Source organism: Camelus dromedarius, chromosome 34, assembly GCF_036321535.1.
Source record: "Camelus dromedarius isolate mCamDro1 chromosome 34, mCamDro1.pat, whole genome shotgun sequence".
Classification (NCBI taxonomy): Eukaryota; Metazoa; Chordata; class Mammalia; order Artiodactyla; family Camelidae; genus Camelus; species Camelus dromedarius.
In genome coordinates, this window is record NC_087469.1 from 19640442 (window position 1) to 19658871 (window position 18430).

The 18430-nt window shown below is 63.4% G+C and overlaps 1 protein-coding gene across 5 annotated transcripts in view; it reads right to left on the reverse strand.

Annotated features, from left to right (window-relative positions):
• Positions 1–18174, reverse strand: part of IGSF9B (immunoglobulin superfamily member 9B) — a 41581-nt gene extending 23407 nt beyond the window's left edge. For all 5 annotated transcript variants that reach the window (XM_031443358.2, XM_031443357.2, XM_064482238.1 and 2 more), the window contains exons 1-7: positions 17925–18174; positions 8717–8914; positions 7162–7308; positions 2260–2411; positions 1985–2102; positions 869–1010; positions 494–639 (exon numbers count right to left, since the gene is read on the reverse strand). In XM_031443358.2, the coding sequence (XP_031299218.1) occupies positions 494–639; positions 869–1010; positions 1985–2102; positions 2260–2411; positions 7162–7308; positions 8717–8914; positions 17925–17988 (967 nt within the window). In that variant the 5' untranslated portion in view covers positions 17989–18174. The remainder of the gene's footprint in view (positions 1–493; positions 640–868; positions 1011–1984; positions 2103–2259; positions 2412–7161; positions 7309–8716; positions 8915–17924) is intronic.
• Between the last annotated feature and the right edge of the window lie 256 nt (positions 18175–18430).

An 18430-nucleotide genomic window follows, 5' to 3' on the forward strand; every position in this document is an offset into this window, starting at 1 on the left:
AGATTAACCCTCATCACTCATCTGCTCTCCCACAGCCACCAGCCCGCAGGGGAGGGGCAGCAGTGACCGCGCAGCGGCCCTCAGGACTGGCAAGCTGGGTGAGAGGGCACAAAAGCTCTGGCCCCAGAATGGCTCCTACTCTGGGGTCCCTGGAGGCCTGGAGCGGTGGGGCAGGGAAGCCGCGAGGGGCCCAGGAACCGGATCCATCACCGCAGGAGAGGGTCTGTCCCCCTCGCCCACACGCCCGTCCAGGTGGGGAGACAGAGGAGCTAACCCCCAGGGTGAAGCCTGCGTGCCCTCGCACACACGCTGAAGGGCAGACGGAGGGGCCAGCAGCACCCGGCACAAGGACCCAGCGTCCAGGAGGCCACCTGCCCTCGAGCCCGGCTGAGTGAGGCTGCTGGAAAGGGTCAGCGGTCACGGGCAGCCACGCGGCCCTTCAAAGACCCCAGCTGACCAGCCCGGCCAGCCCCCCGGCCTCGCCCCGACTCACACTGCACGGTCAGGTACGCGGAAGCCGAGGGGGAGCGCCCCAGGCTGTTGCTCGGGACGCAGGTGTACTTCCCTGCGTCCTCCGGCTTCACCCGGAAGATGATCAACGTCCCGTCGATCAGGATGCGCACTCTGAGCTTCAGGTCACTGCGGGGACACAGGACGCGGAGTCGTCCATGAGGTGAGCCCCGTGGGTGAGGAGAGACGAGAGCCTCCTCGATCCCCAGGCCCTCTGGGCAGACACCAGCGCTAGCACGCAGGCCCCGTGGGCTGCACCCCCCCCCCCCCGCTCCCAGGGCCCAAGGGCAGCCCCTACTCAGAGCCCCACCCCCCAGAACCCGGCTGGAGGCCCCGAGGGGCAGGGCCGGGCACTCACTTCTGGAAGTAGACATTCTCGTCCTGCCAGTACCAGGTGTAGGTGAGGTTGCCGGGGTAGGCCTCCGCCCGGCAGGTGAGCAGAGCATCCTGGGATATGTTGACAGTGATGTTCTCAGGAGGGGACACTATGAAGGGTGGCCCTGGGGGAACAGGAACAAGCATGGCATCACCGGGAGGGGATGACCACTCTGGGCTCCCAGGAAGTCCTGAGCCCTGGGTGGGCAGGCGGGTAGGCAGGGGCACTGGTCCCAGGCGGTCGTCATGGAGACACACCCACCCCTGCCTGGGTTCAGGTTCTCCCTCTTCCACGGGTCCCAGGGATGCAAGTGGCCGGAGGTGTGGCCACATGACCCTCAGCCCGCGGTGGACGCCCACCCCTGTAAATCCCAGGTCCCCAAGCAGCCACCTCACCCTCCACACACACACACACGCACGCACACACAGTCCTCCCTTCTCTGCAGCGGGCCCTGCGCAGCACACAGCCACGGGGGAGAAGCGCCCTCTACACCCAGAGCAAGGGACAGTCTGGCCTCTGCAGGAGAGGCTCGTGTGCTGACGGACAGAGGTGAAGAGGGCAGGCGGGGGACAGCAGGTAGGGGACAGCAGGCGGGGCAGGGAGCCATCCCAGCAGCGCGGTGCTGCCGGCCCCCCTCTCCAGAGAGGGGGTGCTCTCCTGGAGTCGCAGGGAGGGAGGCACCTCACCGCCACCTCCCTCTCCTCCTGCAGGCGGGGGTGGACGGGGGCCTCGGCCGGGCAGGGCAGACGGGCATCTCGAGTGCTACCCTGCAGATCCAGCTTGGCCGAGCCCCACAGTGTTACTTAAACCTCTGGGGTTCAAAATGAATTCCTGTGTTTATTTACTGAGGCCAGAGGATGGAGACCTGGCGGGGGCTCCTCCCCCAGGGGAGGGGGTCATGCCAGGACGCCACCTGCACGTTTAGAGACACTGAAACCTGCTCAGCACGGGGCCTCCTGCCAGCCCGGCCGTGGGCCACCATGGGAGCTGCGGCCATGAGGCACACAATTCAGGGAGGAGCCCCCACCCAGCTGCGTACGGGCTGCCCACCTCCCCACGCATACCCGGCGAAGCCACATGCCCCGGGCAACGCCTCACCTTGGACGAGCAGGTGGGTGGTGTGCATGGCCTCCCCCTGGATACTGTATGCACGACAGGTGTAGGCACCTCTGTCCTCCCGACTGACCGATGTCACCGTCAGGCTGCCGTCACTCACCTGGGGCCGAGGAGAGCCGGGCTCAGTACTCAGCCCGGGGCAGCCAGCACCACCCCAGGCGGAGATGGCCCCGCGGCCCACACGCCACTCCAGCAACACAGGTGCCGGCTGGTCAGGGGGGACAGGTGCCGCGGCCTCACGGCCAACCCGCACTCACCTGGTACTTGCCGTTAGCACCGAGGAGTGTCCCCTCCTTGAGCCAGGTGACAATGGGCTTGGGGTTCCCAAAAGCTGTGCAGGTCATGGTCACACTGCTGCCCTCCTTGGCCTCAATGTACTGAGGGGGTGTTTCTGTAAAGGTGGGAGGAGCTGCAAGACACAGGGTACAGAGGGGTCAGCGGCCACCCTGTGCACGGGCCCCCACACCAGGCCCCACCTGGGCATCCAGCGCTTCTAGAAGGAGAAAGGGGACTCTGCCCGCCCACCTTTTGGGAGGGAGACCTGGAGCTCAGAGCCAGTCTAGCCAGGTCCAGACTCTCAACTTTCCCCACTGTATCTGCCTGATGCCCAGTAAAGTACTGTTTGTCCGGCACCAGAGCAAGGCCAGCATGCTCCCTGCCGGGGACGTGGTGGGACCCCGGCCGGCTCTCTCAAGCCGTCTTGGAGCTCACCTGCCGCCAGCTCCGCAGATGGCCCCTCACCCTGCAGTCCTCCACCCCACCATCTTCCAGACGCCCCTCCTTCCGTGACTGTGGCCAGCCAGGCCCACGGTTCCCAGCCCCATCAGGCCTAACGCAGACCACAGGCCAGGGGACACACAGAGACTGGACTCTGCAGAGAAAGTCACCCACCCTCCCCCCGGCTGCCCCGCACAGACAAGGCACACAGCCCCCTCCTCAGGCTGCTCCTTTCTGAATCATCTGACAACCGGGCCAGGCTCCCCCCACCTGCATTGGAGTTTCCACTAAAATTCCACTCTGTCTGGATAATCAGCTTTTAACACAGACTCATTTGTCTGCACTGCTTGGCGAAGCCATCTGGTCAGTCCTAACCCTGCGGACGGTCATGCTGGAGTCTTCTGAGGTGGGTGTCCATTCTGACCTGTCTCAAGCTCACAGCCAGCCTGCCACCAGCTGTGTGACAGGGGCAAGTTGCTCAGCCTCCCTGAGCTTTATCTAAACCCCTACATCCACACTGACATAAGGAGTTAGCGGGATAAAGTCTGCGAAAAGATCCTGCAAAATGTAAGCACACAGCACGCTAGTCACTGTGCCATTACTGCCAGCTGCCCGGGCTTCCAAGGCCCCAGGGAGAAGCCCTGAGAGGGCCTCCCTCCAAAACAGCCCTGTCCCGCCCCCGGAGATGCTGCAGGTTTGAGCCCTCTGTCCCCTCCACCACCTCACCTCGGCACAGCCCCCCCCTGGGCTCCACCCTCACCTTCCGTCACACATCCCTCAGCTCTGTTCCAACCACACCAGCTCTCGTCTTCCTCAGACGTGCCGAGAACATCTACTCCTGGGACCTCTGCATCCGCTGTCCTCCCTCCCTGGGGCTGGACCCAGATCTCACCCTGTCGGCTCCATTGTGTGTCTCTGCTGAATTGTGGCCTCTGCCTCACCTGGTCAGCCCGTCCAAGACAGCTCTTGCTGCGTCTCTGTCCCCTTAGACTGTTCAAAGGTCATCACCAAGTCTCCTGAGAGCAGCAATGGTTCCCGTAAACCCCACTGTGCCCAGGCTTCAGCCCAGTGCCTAGCATGTGGTAGAGTCTCAGCAAACATTTGTCCAGGGGACAGATGAACACAGCGAATGAGATATGCACATGCACACACGCACACACACACACCTTCACACGTGTACACACATCCCCATGTGCATGTACATGCACACACACGTGCACACACAACACGAACGTGAACAAAAACTGAAGACGAGACCAGGGCAAGATGTCTTTCTCTGACAACCTTCCACGCCCTCAGCTCAGGGTGCCGCAAAGAGGGCGCCAGAGCCTGAGGACCAGGTGGCTTGAGAAGCACGCTTCACCACACACAACAGCCTCGAGAAAGCCAATCCTCCTCCAGCGTCTAACACTCCAAAAGTAATGGTAAATCTCATTCCCAGTCTGTGCACAGGGAACCCGGCTTCCGAGCGCCAGGCCCCCTCCCGTCTGGCCGGGGCGCCCGTCCCCGCAGCGCCCGCCCGCCCGCCAAGCCTGCCCTCGAGATGCAGCTCTGGCACCCCCAGCCACTGGCACCTCTGGTGGCAAGCTCAAAGAAAAGATAGTAAATTAAATTACGTCCTGAAGTGACAAATTAATTACTAATTACATGATTACTTTATTGTTTAGGTGCTAATCAGGAAAGCACTTTGAACAATTTCGAGTTTTCAGGAAAATAATGGTTTGACTCCCGATTATTTACTGGATTAAGTGTGAGCTTGCCAGCTGCACTTCCAGGCTTAATTCTTTTTCACAAGTGCCCTGTAATTAATCGCGCAGGTCGGAAACAGGCTGGCCTCTCCTCCAAGTAACCCACCGACTTGAAGTGAGATTTGACTCGGGCCTCTCAGGTACTTTACATGCAATAAAGAGATAACTGGGTTTGTTTCCAACTGGTCTTCAAGAAAACACAGAAGGAGACTGAGACAGTATGTGATTCTCGTTTTCCTCCGGCCGTTCATTTTCCCAGGATGATTCCCGTCAGAAACGTGATGTTAAACATTCTAGTTTGGAAGCAAGGAGATGTTGGAGCTCCAGGCTCTGCCCTTCGATAATGGAAACACTGACGCTGGAAGGAGCCTCAGGACTCGGGGGGAGGGGAGGGGGAGGAAAGGGCGCGCGCTCTCACCTTGGGAGGTGCCTGCGCTGTCCACCCTTTGGGAGGGAGGCTCCTGGTGAGGGAGGGTACCGGCGGATAAGCCCCAGCGCTAAGCCTGACCCTTCCACACGAACCACCCGCCACGGTCCCTGAACGCGCTCCTTCCTCTGGCCTTCCGGGCATGCTGTTCCCTCTGCCCTGGAACACCCTTTCTGCCTCCGCCCCTGGCCCTGGCTGACTTCTCCCTGTTGGCTCTCTGCCCAGGGCGCATTTCCTCAGAGAAGCACCCGCTCTCTTGTGTGCCCCATCTGTACTGCGATGGTCTCTGGATGTCACTGCCTCTAGAAGTGTCCTTAGGAGCTGGGCCTCGGTCACGCCCACTGCTGTGTCCGCAGGGTCTGCCACTGAGTGGACGTTCAGGAGTGAATTTGGAAGGGGTCATGATGGGTGGCTTTCCAAAGGTCCCCAACCACCACCGTCCACCTCTCCCAGCCCGAGGCCCCTCCTGTGCGACCACACCCCTGCGGCTGCACTGCCCCGACTTCTTTTTCTCTCAAGGGGAGGGGGACGCCACACAGTGGCCCACGTCTAGCCAGTGCTCCAGACCACGGTGTAAGACAGTTTCCCCCACAGCGTCTCCCTCCACCTTCACGAGAGCCCTGCAAACAGCCACCATTTTTGGAAAGAGGAAAGCGGGGCCCAGAGAGGTGACGAGGTTGCCCGGGTTGGGCAGCTGACACGGTGGGGTCACAAAATAAACCAAGTCTCATCAGGTCTCCACGTGCTCCTCCCCGAGCGATCGGGGCTCCCACAGCAAGCACCCACGATGTGCAAGCAGCAGCAGAGACGTGACGGAACACGCGGTTCCCAGCGGAGCATGGGCTGCATGCTCCATCCCAGCCCGCTGGACCAGCCCCCGCGGGGAGATGAGACGGGGACGGACGGGCAGGGGGCCGCCAGCCGGCTCGGAAGCAGGCGCTGGAGAAGGCGGCATGGGCTCTTGGCTCAGCGCCCAGTCAGTCAAGCTCTCAGCAGCAGACGCCCCTTCCTAATTACGTTGTGCTTGGGTTCGTATTAAGGCAAGTTTTCGTTCCTGGCACACACAACAGCTGGCACCAGGAGGAGGTGACTCAAAAGCTTGCGGGTGGCGGGGCAGCCACCCAGATTTAAAATAAGCCTCCATTCGGTCTCTGGGGACTGACTGACAGAAGCGTCCGCAGGGGCAAGCAGCCTGGACCACAGACCCAGGGCCACCGTCTCGACGTCTGCTCTTCCCGGAGACCGTGCTGTGGCTAAGCCTGTCTGTTCCTCCAGGTCCCTGGAAGTGCTCTCAAGGCAGAGGGAGCCCGGCCTGACCCGAGCCCACAAGGCAGGGCCGACAGCCGTCCCTCTGGGCCCGTCAATATGGAGAAAAGCTTCCCTGCCAGGAACGACAGCGATTCCTCTCCCAACCAGCACATCTACGGCCACAGACACCAAACCCAGAAGGACCAGGCTGTGCGGGGCACATCCAAGAAGCCTCGACAGCCAGCATGCGTCTGCAGCACGTGTTGTCTGAGCACGCTGTGTCACGAATCAGACAGAGAGTAACTGTGTGGTCAGGAAAAAAACAACACGAGAAACCCTGCTCCCCTCCCACCGTGGGAACCATTTCCCTTCGATTCTCTCCGGGTCCAAACATGTCCTGGCTCCTCCAGAATATCCCCTTCCAAGTGAGGACTCCCAGGGCCCAGCCGGACACGTGACAGGCAGGGACATACCGCACAGTGCACCCCCCTGCGCTGTACGAAGCCGGCCGCGTGGGAAGGGTTAGTCTTCCCAGGACTCCCAGATTTTAGCAGACAGCAAAGCTGGTACCAGCAGGAACCAGTCTGGGTTCTGGGCTGGTCTCAGTGGTTTCCCATTTTACCCAACAGGTCACTCAAGGGATGCCCCTAACAGGGGACCTGAATGTTCCATCCTTTAATAAGGAGGCTGTCAAGTGGGACATCCCGGGACCCCCTCCCCCGGGAGGGTCTTCCCGAGGCTGGGAGACGTGCCAGCTGTTACGATTTTGCCTGCAAAGACCCACCTACCCTCCCTCCAAGGAGCTCTGGCGCCACCACCCACAGCAAACCACCCTTGTGCCCAGGGAGCTGCTCACCTCCCGCACCCACGGACCCCGGAGATCCCGGCGGTACCAGTGAGGGCTGGGGGAGTGGAGCTGATATGTGATGGGCCGCCCAGCTGAGGCCCCCCTCTGCAGCAGGGGCTCGGAACAGGCCCAGGGGCTCTCGGGCGCCGGGAGGAAGAATGCACTCACGCACCGTTGATGGTGAGGTGCACCCAGCTGCCGTTGTGGAAGGTGTCGTACTGCTGGTCCAGCAGGAGCACCTTGCACTCGTACCAGCCCTGGTCCTCCGCGCGCACCTGCTCCAGCCGCAGGGAAGCTTTGTCGTGGAGACTCGCCCGGCCTGCAGCAGAGGGGACGAAGGGAACTCAGGGACAGGGCCAGAGTGCCCATCACAACCCCAGCCCACCTCGGGCAGCTCCAGCTCCGGCGGCAAAGGAGAGGCAGGAGGAGTGCAGGGCTGGTGGGGAGGGAGACAGAGGATGGAGGGACTCCGGGCACCCGCACCCCAGCTGGTCCCCAAGACTGCCACCCCAGCACCCTCTCCGCCTGGCCTCCTGGCAGAGGGCAGAGGAAAGGCAGCCTGGGGACCAGGGTGCTGGGGTCCCCCCAAGTCCTGCCGCCAGGCCAGGGAGAGCAGAGAGCTCACGTAGCCAGAGCCAGGCCCAGCCACCCTCGACTCCGCCCCTTCCCATCAGGAGGCAGGAGCAGAGCGGACAGCCGGGCACAGCCTCCCTTCCCCAGAGCAGCCCCAGAGGCCCCCTCCCCTCGGCCTCCACCTCAGCCCAGCCCTCGCCCAGTGTCACTGCTTCCCTCCTGTGCCCTTGACGCCAGCACTCTGCCTGAAAGCAGAACCAGCCAGAACCAGCCGCGGCAGAGACGGGCTCAGGAGGGAGAGGGACCGGGAGAGGGCAGGGAGACAAGCTCTCCAGCAAAGACCAATACAGACCCAGGGAGGCAGAGGTAGGGCTAAGAGCAGCGTCCTGCCAGCTTCCTCTCTTCCTTTAAACCCTAACACACACGCGTGCACACTCCTGCACACACACACTCACACATGCAAATGCTCATGCACGCTCACAGGCGCACTCACACTCGCACACACACTCACACGCGCACCCGCATGCACGTACATTCAGGCACGTGCAGGCACCCACGTGCGCACACGCTCACACACGCACACCGGCCCGCGCCCTCCTCCCTGGTGGCCAGGCCCCGGCGCTGACTCACACTGAGGCCCCGCTGGCAGGAGTAACTACAGAGCAAGACAGCAGCCAGGAGGAGGGAGGCCAGAGCGGCACGGACACTTCCTCGCGCCCAGGGGCTCACGGATGGACGGGCGGGCGGGCGAGGCCCCAGCTCCAGGGCAGAGGGAGGGAGTGGGCGCAGCCGGACAGGGTGAACCTGCAGCAGCCGCTTCTGCCGAGCCGCCCTCCCGGCAGGCCTCCTCTCCCCCTGGCTGGGGGCTCCTTGGGCCTCCCTCCTCCTCCTCCTCCTGCTCTCCCTCCGGCCTCAGCCAGGCAGCCAGCACGGCTGTTCAGGAGGCTTTCCATCTGCCCCTCTCCTCTTCTGGCTCCTCCCACCACTTAATTAAAACCTACCAGGGCGCAAAGGATGGAGGACAGAGGCAGAGACTGGGAAACAGAGGAACAGACCCGGCAGGAAAGATGGGAGGCCACAAGACACAAGCAGGAGGGACGATGCGGGGCCCCCAGGGCCAGGAGGGACGGCAGGGCGGACGGTGCAGAGCTTACCTGCATACTCAGGGTCCACGTGGGGTGGGTAGTAGCCAAACTTGATGAAGATGGGGATGGGCACCCCAAACTTGAACCACTCCACGACATAGGGCGGGGGCTGCCCCGTCACCGGGTGGACCACGTCGCATCGCAGGACCACGCTCTCGCCGGCCCTGGCTGTCACGAACTCGGGCTCCTCTCGCAGGCCGTGGGCACCTGCGGGACAGAGGGGTGGGACTCGGGAAAGGAGCGACAGGAGACCCTGCCCGCAGCCCCGGGGGCCACCCCTCCCCACTCAACCCCAAAAAGTGGAGCCCAGCCAGGCCCTCCCCTGCCACCCCTGCCAAGTCTGACAGGTGTGGCCACCGGAAAAGTGGGGGGTCACAGACCCTCCATGGACACTGTGGCCGGGCGCTGTCGCCGCGGGTAAACGTGGGACATCCTCCTGTGCCGGATGCTCCCCGCTAGAGCTGCAGAAGCCGCAGAGCCCGCCAGCCTCCCACACCCCACCCCCAGTTCAGCCTGACGCTTGCAGCACAAAACAAGAGCACTCCGTGCAGGAGCGGGGAATCCCTCACAAGCTGAGCAGAGGCTGCTCAGGGCAGCACCGGGGGAAAACCACCAGCCTGAGCCAGCCTCTGCCCTCCTCATCCGTCTGTCTGTCCGTCCGTCTGCTGTGCCTGCCGCAGAGGGGAGAGCAGGAGGGGCCACCAGCCCTGCAGCTTCCAAGCCACAAGCCTGCCAGGCTGAGAAGCCCCAGGCGTCACCATCACGACAGGAGGGTTGCGGGGACACCCCACCTCTGGCAGAGGACAAAGCACAGGCTGGCTAGGGCACAGCTGTCCTCCTGGAAGGGACAGGACCAGGCGGGGAGAGACCCACCTCCACCCCCACCGAGGAGAGGTTAACCCAGGCACCACCTCCTGCGCCTCGGCAGCAGCTCCTGGACCCCTACACGGGGCCTGCAGGCCCACCCCAGCCTGACTCTCACTCCCACACCAGGCATCCGCGCCCACGAAGTCACCTTGTCTGGCTTATTTCCCACTGAAGGGGACGGCTGGGAGGCCCCTCCTTCCTGCCTTCCCTCGGGGTCCCCACACCCCCACCCCCAAGTCCTCGCTGGGCCCCTGCAGGCAGCACCTGGGACAGCTGCTGCCCCAGGGGCTGAAAGCCGGGGACAAGGGGGACACCCAAGAGAGAAGCACGCATCTGGACTGTCCCGTGCCCCTGGGCCTGCCTCTGACCACACCCCTGACCCTGTGAGCTTCTGCCTGGCCCCACCGTCTCTCTCTCTGTTCTGGCTCCTTCTGCATGTCTGTCTGTCTGTCTGTCTCTCTAGCTCCCCCTCCACATGGCTGATCCCATCTACCTGCCTGTCTCTCCCCGCTCTGTGTCTGTGTGTGTGTTGGGGGACACAGGGGCTTGCTCCTCCTGTGTGGGGAGGGGCTGTGCCTGCTCTTCCGCGGCCCTCCGTCTCTGCGTGTCTGTCTGTCCGTGTGTCTCTGTGCGTCTCTCCCTCTCTCCCTCCCGCTCCGGCTCCCTCTCCACCCTGCAAATTGCAGAAGGAGGAGGAGGAGGAGGAGGAGGAGGAGGAGGAGGAGGCAACCCTTCCTGAAGCTGATTGGCTACCGGTGACATCACTGTTTTCTAGAGAAAGAGCTAAGATCACAGAGTATTTTTGGAGCAGAGCAGAGTGCTGGCCTCACCTGCCTGAGGCCCCAGCAGGTTCCCAACCCTCCCAGCCCTGCTTTAGGCGAAGTTCGAATCCCAGCCCCTTAGGGAAAGTCTGCAGAGCTGCAGCCGCCACCCCCACAGCCCCAGGGGCAGAAGACAGGGACAGAGCCCACCTCCTGCACCCACACACTGATCCTGCGCCCAGGGCAAAGAGTAGGGAAAGCAACGTGTGTGCATGCGTACAGGGATGTGTGCACGTGTGCTTGTGTGTGCATACGTGTGTGCATGTGCACAGGGATGTGTACACGTGTGCTTGTGTGCATGTGTGTGTGCGCATGCACAGGGATGTGTATGTGTGTGCATGTCTACGGGGATTTGTACACATGTGCTTGCATGCACGTGCACAGGGATGTACGCACCGTACGTGTGTGCATGCACACAGGGATGTGTACATGTGTGCTTGTGTGCATGTGTGTGCGTGTGCACAGGGATGTATACGTGTGTGCCTGCGTGTGTGTGTACGGGGACTTGTACACATGTGCTTGCATGCACATGCACAGGAATGTGTGCACACGTGTACGGGATGTGTACACGTGTGCTTGTGTGTGCATGTGTGTGTCCATGTGCACAGGGATGTGTACATGAGTGCTTGCGTGCATGCGTGAGCATGTGCAGCACAGATTTTGCAGAAGAGGAGGACACACAGGGCCGGTCGCCTTGGGGGAGAGACCGTCCACAGAAGGACCTCCGACCAGGGCTGTGGCCCTCAGGCGGGACAGAGGGGTGCTGGCCCACCTCTCACAGCGGGGCTGGCTCTGGGGCCCCACAGCCATCGGTCTGACCTGGGTTCCCGCAGCCCCGCTCCCGTCTGCACCCCACCCTCATCTCTTCCCAAGGACCCCTCTCACCAAGGACAAGCAGCTGGGGAGACAGCAGGCAAGACAGAAAGAGGAGCATCCCCAGGAAGGAGGCAGAGGGGTGGCCAGCCCCTCCCTCAGGCCAGCCCCCTGGTTCTCCAAGTCCTCAAATATTTATCAGCTTCCCCGGCTCCTCGTGCACGCAAGCACACACAAACACACACACACACACACACACACACACACACACACAATGAGTCTTCTCACTCCATCACCCACGGGCACTCCCCCCCAGCCGCAGTCTTTCTGAGCCAAAATATGTCTAATAAAACACTTTCTCCAGAAAAGCTCACTGCAAAAAAAAAAAAAAAAGTAAACAGGCTGGCAGCGAAGAGGGGATGGGGGCTGCTGGAGGAGAGAGACCCAGGAGGAAGGACACCACCCAAGGCCAGAGTGGCGAGGTACCGGGGGGCAAGAGAGGAGACAGAGAGGAGCAGGGTGTGTCAGGACCAAGGCAGAGCCCAGCCAGGGCGAGAGACAGACAGAGACAAAGCGCGAAGGCTCAGGGCAGAGGACTTCACCTGGGACACAGAGACACAGGGCTTCAGGGCTTCGAAGGACCCAGAACCAGGAGGGGACAGAACCAGGGAACAGCAGGCTCCTCCCCAGCCAGGCTGGCTCTGAAGGGAAGAGGGAATGAAGGAGGGGGGAAGGCAGGGACGATGGTGACCTGAGGGGGGGCTGCCGGAGGAGAGACCCCGACCCTCCCCCACCACAGAAGCCCACCGAATCTGCAAGTTGAGCCAGAGCCCAGGAGGGATTCAGGGAAGGCAGGAAACAGCCCAGTGCTGGGCAGAGCAAATCTGCACCTTGGGGCTGTTCCCAGTGGGTCCAGGAGGGAGGCAGCGGGAGGGTGAGGAGCGAGAGGTGCCCCACGGTCTGGCTGACCTTTCGGGAGGCCCACAGGGTACAAGCTTCCTGCTCTCTGGGCCAGGTGGTGCCCAGTGGGTGGCCGAGCCCAAGTTCCCTGTGAGCACAGGACCACGAGGCATCTAAGGCTGGCAGGCCAGGCTGGAGCTCTTCCCCGGCCCCACCAGGGGCAGGAGACGGGATGGATGAGGCCTCAGAGCCCTGGGAGCCAGGCAGGGAGTGCACCAGCCGCCAGGGAACCGACTTCCTCCCCACCCCTACGAGGCACCAGGTCCGTGCCAGGCCAGGCATGTGGCACAAGTCCATTTAATGCCCGCCTGGCAGAGGTACCACCATCTCCATCGCCCAGGTGAGCAAACCGGCTAGGCCGCGCCCTCAGCAGCGGACGGGGCAGGTTCCGGCTGCCGTGGCCCCCTCTGACACTCACTGCGCCCGCCGGCGGCCACAGGCCCAGCACGGGGGGGGGGGGGGGGCGCTGACCCAAGAAGCAGCCCCTTCCCTTTCCTGGCTGAGTCAGGGGCCAGTCCCCCACACGGCACACTCTGCACAGCCAGAGCCCCACAGCCTGGAACCCAAGAGGGACACAGGGCCGGCCTGTTTCAGAAGGCAGCCGGCTGGCCGGCTCTGGCTGGGTCTGGCGGCAGCGGTGGGCAGGCAGGCCCACGGGGGAGCAGCCTCCCTGCTGTGAGTACAAGCCCTTACGGAGCCTCCTCCTTCCCTCCCCACCCCCCCCAGCCTCTGGGCACCAGACTCCCAAACCACAGGCCTGTTGTCTAATAATACCAGCGACAGCCACCGCCACCTCCATCTGCCAGCCTAAAAATAATCCCCACGGAGTCCAAAAAAGGCACAGCCCCTGAGTTCCCCATCCTCTCCCTGGCAAGCCAGGGGGTTCCAGGAGACTCCAGGGAGCCCACGCCCACGGACACCCCACCCCCAGCCGGGAGGCGCAGACCCAGAGGGGTGCGGAGGGAGTGGAGGGCAGGCCCCGAGACCTCGTCCACAGCCAAGTGTGAGAAGGAGACACAGCCCAGCCTGTCCACAGCCGGCCGCACCCTGGCTCTCCTTTCAGAAGACAGGCGGGTCAGAGGTCACCCAGCATTCTGCCTCCAGCCAGCCCACACCCAGCCTAGGCTGGTCCTCAGGAAAGTCCCCACCTTCCTCCGTCTCCCCATCAACCCCCTCTGGGCCAGAAGTCAGAGGTCGGGTGAGCAGGGAAACAACAGCCCGGCCCTGGGGGAGGGTCAGGAACCACGAGGCCCTCCTCTGTGGGCACCTCTGCTCCCTGACCCTCCAGGCCCAGCAGCCCACGAGGCAGAGGCAGCGATGCCATTAGCAACCTTAATTTGCTCTCGGCTAGATTGTATTTCCAACAGCCCTTTCCCCAGGAGCCGCTGGCAGGAAGCAGCCAGTAATCCAACCTCCACTCTGCTCGGCAGAAAGGCAGAGCCTCACCCACCCTGCCCACCACCTGGGCGCAGGCCTGGACCCTGTGTCCCAGCGCGTGCGAGTGCAGTGGGGCGGGGGTGGGGCGCAGAAAAGGTACCAGGGGGACAGAAGCCAGTGGGGGATCGAAGCCTGTGTTTACTCAGAGTGGGGCCTCAGGAATGAGGGCAGTGGCTCACCTCACAGGGGGTGGGGGGGCAGCCAGCAGGGAGCTGGGGGGCACCCAGGTAAAGGGACGTGCTGAGGGGACCTCTGAGTCCCCGCTCTCCTCAGGAGGACAGGCAGACTGGCTGGCACCTTGCGCAAAGCCCTGGCCCACGGAGAACTGTTCTCCACAACCCTTCTGGGGCCCCACCTCTGCTCACCGTCTCCTGCTCGTTCACGCGCGAGAGGACAGAAGAGCAGGAAGACTCCTAAGGAAAGTAGGTCAGCGGCCTCGGGCAGCGCCCGGCGGGCCAGGCGACAGCCGCCTCGGCACCCCGGCACCCTCTCCCACCTCCCCAGGGACCCGGCTCTTCCCCACTCAGGAGTCTGGGCTGACGGGCAGCCGTGGCCGGAGCCCACCTTGGCGACGCAGACCTGTCTTCTGCATCCTTGGGCCTCTGCCTGTGTGTGCGTGCCCCTCATGGAGGCCTTCTCTCAGGGAGCCCAGATGCCCTTCCACCCGTGCCCTGGCCTCAGCCTGCAACTTTGGGAGCTTAGGTGCTGCCCAGGCTCAGATACAGAGCAGGGCACAGGGAAAGCCAGGCGTCTGCTCCAAGTCTAGTCTCACTGCCACCCACGGCCCTCAGCACTCGGACTGGGGTGACGCCCCACCTTGAGCTGGAGACTCAGGGTCCCCTGTCTGCTGCATTCACGTGCACATGCAAACACATGCATGCACACACGCACACACATGTACAGGCGTGTGCTGGCCCCTCCAGCACCTCGCACCAGAGACAGCTCTTTCCACAAGTCAGACCCATTCTCCACACAAGCTGCTCTACCCAAGCTGGTCTCCCTGAGACCCTGGGTGCAGCCTGGGATGTGCAGGGCAGACGGAGACCTTCAGGGATAAGAGACAGCAACCGGCCTCAGGCCTGACTCCCTCTGGAGCCCGTGTCCCCCCTCAGTGCTCAGCCCACGAGCCTGTGAGGGCAGCGCCTCCCAGGCCTGAGGAGGGCAGATCTGAGGGAGGAGAGGAGCAGAGCCTTGCCCTGACTGGGGGCAGGGGCGGGCAGAGGGAAGACCAGCAGGGCCCGGAGCCAGGACAGAGGGCATCAGAGCCCCGCGGGCTTGCAGTATCTCCCTCCCAGGCAGCCTTGGCTCCTCGGGAACCAGACCCCAGCTTCCTGTCTCAGAGCCTCAAATGTGAAACCACGGGCCTTGGAACCTGGCAGCTCCCAGCCCAGCAGCACACGCTGAGCTTGGGGCCAGCCGCTGGAAGCTGCTTCCTCCCACACACCCCCCTTACCTCTCCCGGGCGGGCGTGCGCTGCCTCCAGCGGGTGTGTTGGGGACACACATGTGCCCCTTGGCCACCGCCTGGGCCAAGTGCTTCTCAGCTGAGAGGCTGCCTGCGGTCTCCCCAGCAACCTCCAGGCCTAAACCTCCTCCCTCCCGTCATCACTGCCAAAGGGAAGGAGGGAGGCTCGCGGCCAGGCAGAGAGTAGAGGGCACTGGTCCAGCTACCAGCAGGACTGGAGTCAGAACCCTACTTCACCAGGGGACACTGGGGCCTGCGACAATCCAGGTACAAAATCTGTGGTCTACAGGAGGCAGCGCTGGGAGTCAAGGCCCAGGGTCCTCCCCCAGACTGTTCAGCAAACGTCTGGGATCACTGCCTCCTAGGCTCTCCTGCACGCACACCCTCCCAACCGCTCTACCACCCCCCAGACACAAGTGATTAAAGCCCATCCCTCCCTCTGTCCCAACGCTTCATCCCTCTGCTGGAGCAGCCCCTGCTCAGCCAAACCCTAATTCCGGCATCGCAAAGTCCCTCCCCTCAGGAATCTCCCGGAAGTCACCTCTGCCAGGCGGAGAACAGCTGAGCTCTCACTCCAAGCAGCAGTGTCCGAACGCAGCTGGCGCCTCTCCTGTGAGCAGGCAGCCTGTACCCCGCCTCCGGAGGCTGCAGTTTGGCTGCTAGTCTCCTGGGTTCCCTGCATCCTTCCCACAAGGGAAGCCACTGACAACGCTCGGGTGTCACAGACCTTTCCAAGGATTTCCGAGCAGCCAGCACCCTGGGCAAGGTCAGCTCATGAAAGCAAACTTGGTTCCCCACACAGGTAACCATCTGAACGTTCCCCCAAGGCATTCCCAGCCCCCAGTGCCCTGACCGGCCCAAGGGAAAGAAACTGGGAAGGGGCCTGGAACTCCCCAAACAGGGAAACCACCACCATCATGTTAGCAGTTGTCGAGCTCTCACTACAGAAGCCCTTTCTTTACAGCACTAATATTGACAAAAAACCCTACAAGCTATTAACCCCCAATGAGGCAAGTGACAATCCGAGAGGCTAAACAGCATGTCCAAGGTCACAGGCCAGCAAGTGGCAGAGCCAGGATCTGAGTCCAGTCATGTGACTGGACTCAGGTCCTTCACCACCACACACAGGGCTCCTTTGGGCTACAACGACCCCTAAGACCCACAGGGATGGCAGGCAGAGGTTCATGTCAAGCCACCCAGAAAGAAGGGCTCCTCATACCCAGAAAGAAGGCATTCCCTTCGATGCTGGGAAGTCCTTCCTCTGCCTGGACCTTTTGTGAGCTGCTGTAACATACACCCATTTCCTTTATTCTGCTCTTAAACTTGCAGAAAGACAATTCGCCTCACCCTGACTTCTCAGGTCTGGGGGCTATTTCAGAGCCTCCCTTCAGTGTCTCTTCTTTATTCAAAGATCCCAGCACATCCCTTTGTGCTTCCAGCGACAGTCCCATAGCAGGAACATACCAAAAACTGGAGGGGAGGAAGATGAGGGCATTGGAAGACTACAAGGGAATAGAGGAAGGGGGAGGCTGGGGCTGGAGGCAGATTCTCCAGCACAACTCAGCCCAGCACACACCCACCCCCACTCCCCCAGCTTCTGTGGCCACTCTGATCTGTTTCTCCATCTGATGGAGAGTTTTTAAACCACCCAGGTCACGTACCATTTAACAAAATCACCCTTCCCTTCGCCTTCCCCGGGTTCTGTTTTCACGCCCCTCAGATGGCAGGGAGACTATTCCATTCCAGAAACTTTCCAAAATCACTTCCTCTCCCCCTACACAGCCCCAGACAAGGTGAGGAGAGGACCCTTCTGAGCCAGCGCCGCTGGGAGCGGGTTCTCTCCCTGCGGGTCCTCCCTGCTGACGTCCACCACGAGCGGTTCTCCCCGGAAGCCATCCCTCGCGGCCTCGTGAACCTGCCGCAGCTGAGCCGTGTCTGCGCGCTGAGAACCGTGAGCTCAGGGTCCTGGCACCTCCAGGCTCCGCTCCTACTTCCATACAAGGGCCGAGCCAGGGTGCCACACAGAGGCGTGCAGGTCGCCGTGCCGTCTCCAAAGCAAAAGCCCGCGCGCTCACGCGCGCATCACCCAACTCGCTGGTTTCCCTCTTGCCTCTTCCCCAGCTCAGACCGAGAGAATGGAAAGAGCAACACCTCCTTCGAGCCCGAGACGCGGCAAGGGGGAGCCTCTCCTCCGCCCTCGCCCCGGGCCAGCTATGCCGCGTGGCCCGAGGGCGAGTGGGGCCGGCGCGGCTGCGGCACGCTCCCGAGGAAGTTTTGCCGGCCGGGCTCAGGTGCGGCGGAGACCGGCGCGGGCAGGGCGGGCCGAGGGACCCCGCGCTGAACCAGCTCTTCTCGCGCGCGCCGCCGCCCTGCGAGGGGGATCCGACCTCCAGCTGCCAAGATGTGTGGTCCAGGGGGACGCGAGCTGGAGCCGGAAGCCCCGACCGCGAGCCGCGGTTGCCGAGCCCCGCACGGACTTGCCTGCGGAGCGGTGGCGCTGCGCGGGGCGCCAGCGTGCTACAGCCGCCCGAGGACCCGCAAACTCCCCGGCGGCAGAGTTAGGAAAGCCGCCGCCTCCCCAGCGCAGGAGGCGGCAGCTGCGCCCGCGAAGGGCTCCGGGCGCGGCACCCTGCGCCAAGCCCCGCGGCCGAAGGTGGGCGAAGTGGCCCGGATCCCGAGGCGTCCTTTCCAGAGCGCCGGCAACCCGGGCTCAGGCCCTCCCAGCCGGCTGCGACCGCGGCCCCCGCCCTCCCCGCGACGTCCGCAGCGCGCAGCCGGGAAGGCGCGGGCTCGGCGGGAGGACGGAGCCGGGAGCGCCGGGAGGCGCAGGGGAGGGACGCTGCACTTCAACTCACCTTGAGCCGCAAGACCTCGGGCGCTGATCACACTTGCTATCAAAGTGGCCACATACCAAATCATAGTACTACCGCGCGCCAGCCAGGAGCCTCATCCTATCGCAAAGTGCCCCGCGCCGCCTACGCCCCGCGCCGGTGCTTCCGCGGCTCCTGCGGCTCCTGCGGCTCCTGCAGTCCGGGCGGCCCGCTCCCCATCCCTCCGCGGCTCCGCTCGGCTCGGCGCACAGCCTCCCGCCCGGCGCAGCGGCACCTGCACTGGAGCCCGGGCGGAGAGCAGCCAGCGCCGCGGAGAAGCCCGGCCGCACCGCCCCGGGCCCGCCCCCGCCGCCCGCCCATTGGGCGCGGCCCGAGAGCCCGGGGGCCGATTGGCCGGGACGTCTGCCCGTCGCGGCGAGGGGGGCGAGCCCATTCAAGGTGCGTTGACGTGTGGCGAGCCCAGAGCCGCAGAGTCATGCGCATTGCCGGGGAGAAGGCGCTGCCGCGTCTCCGCTGCGCGCGGCTCCGTG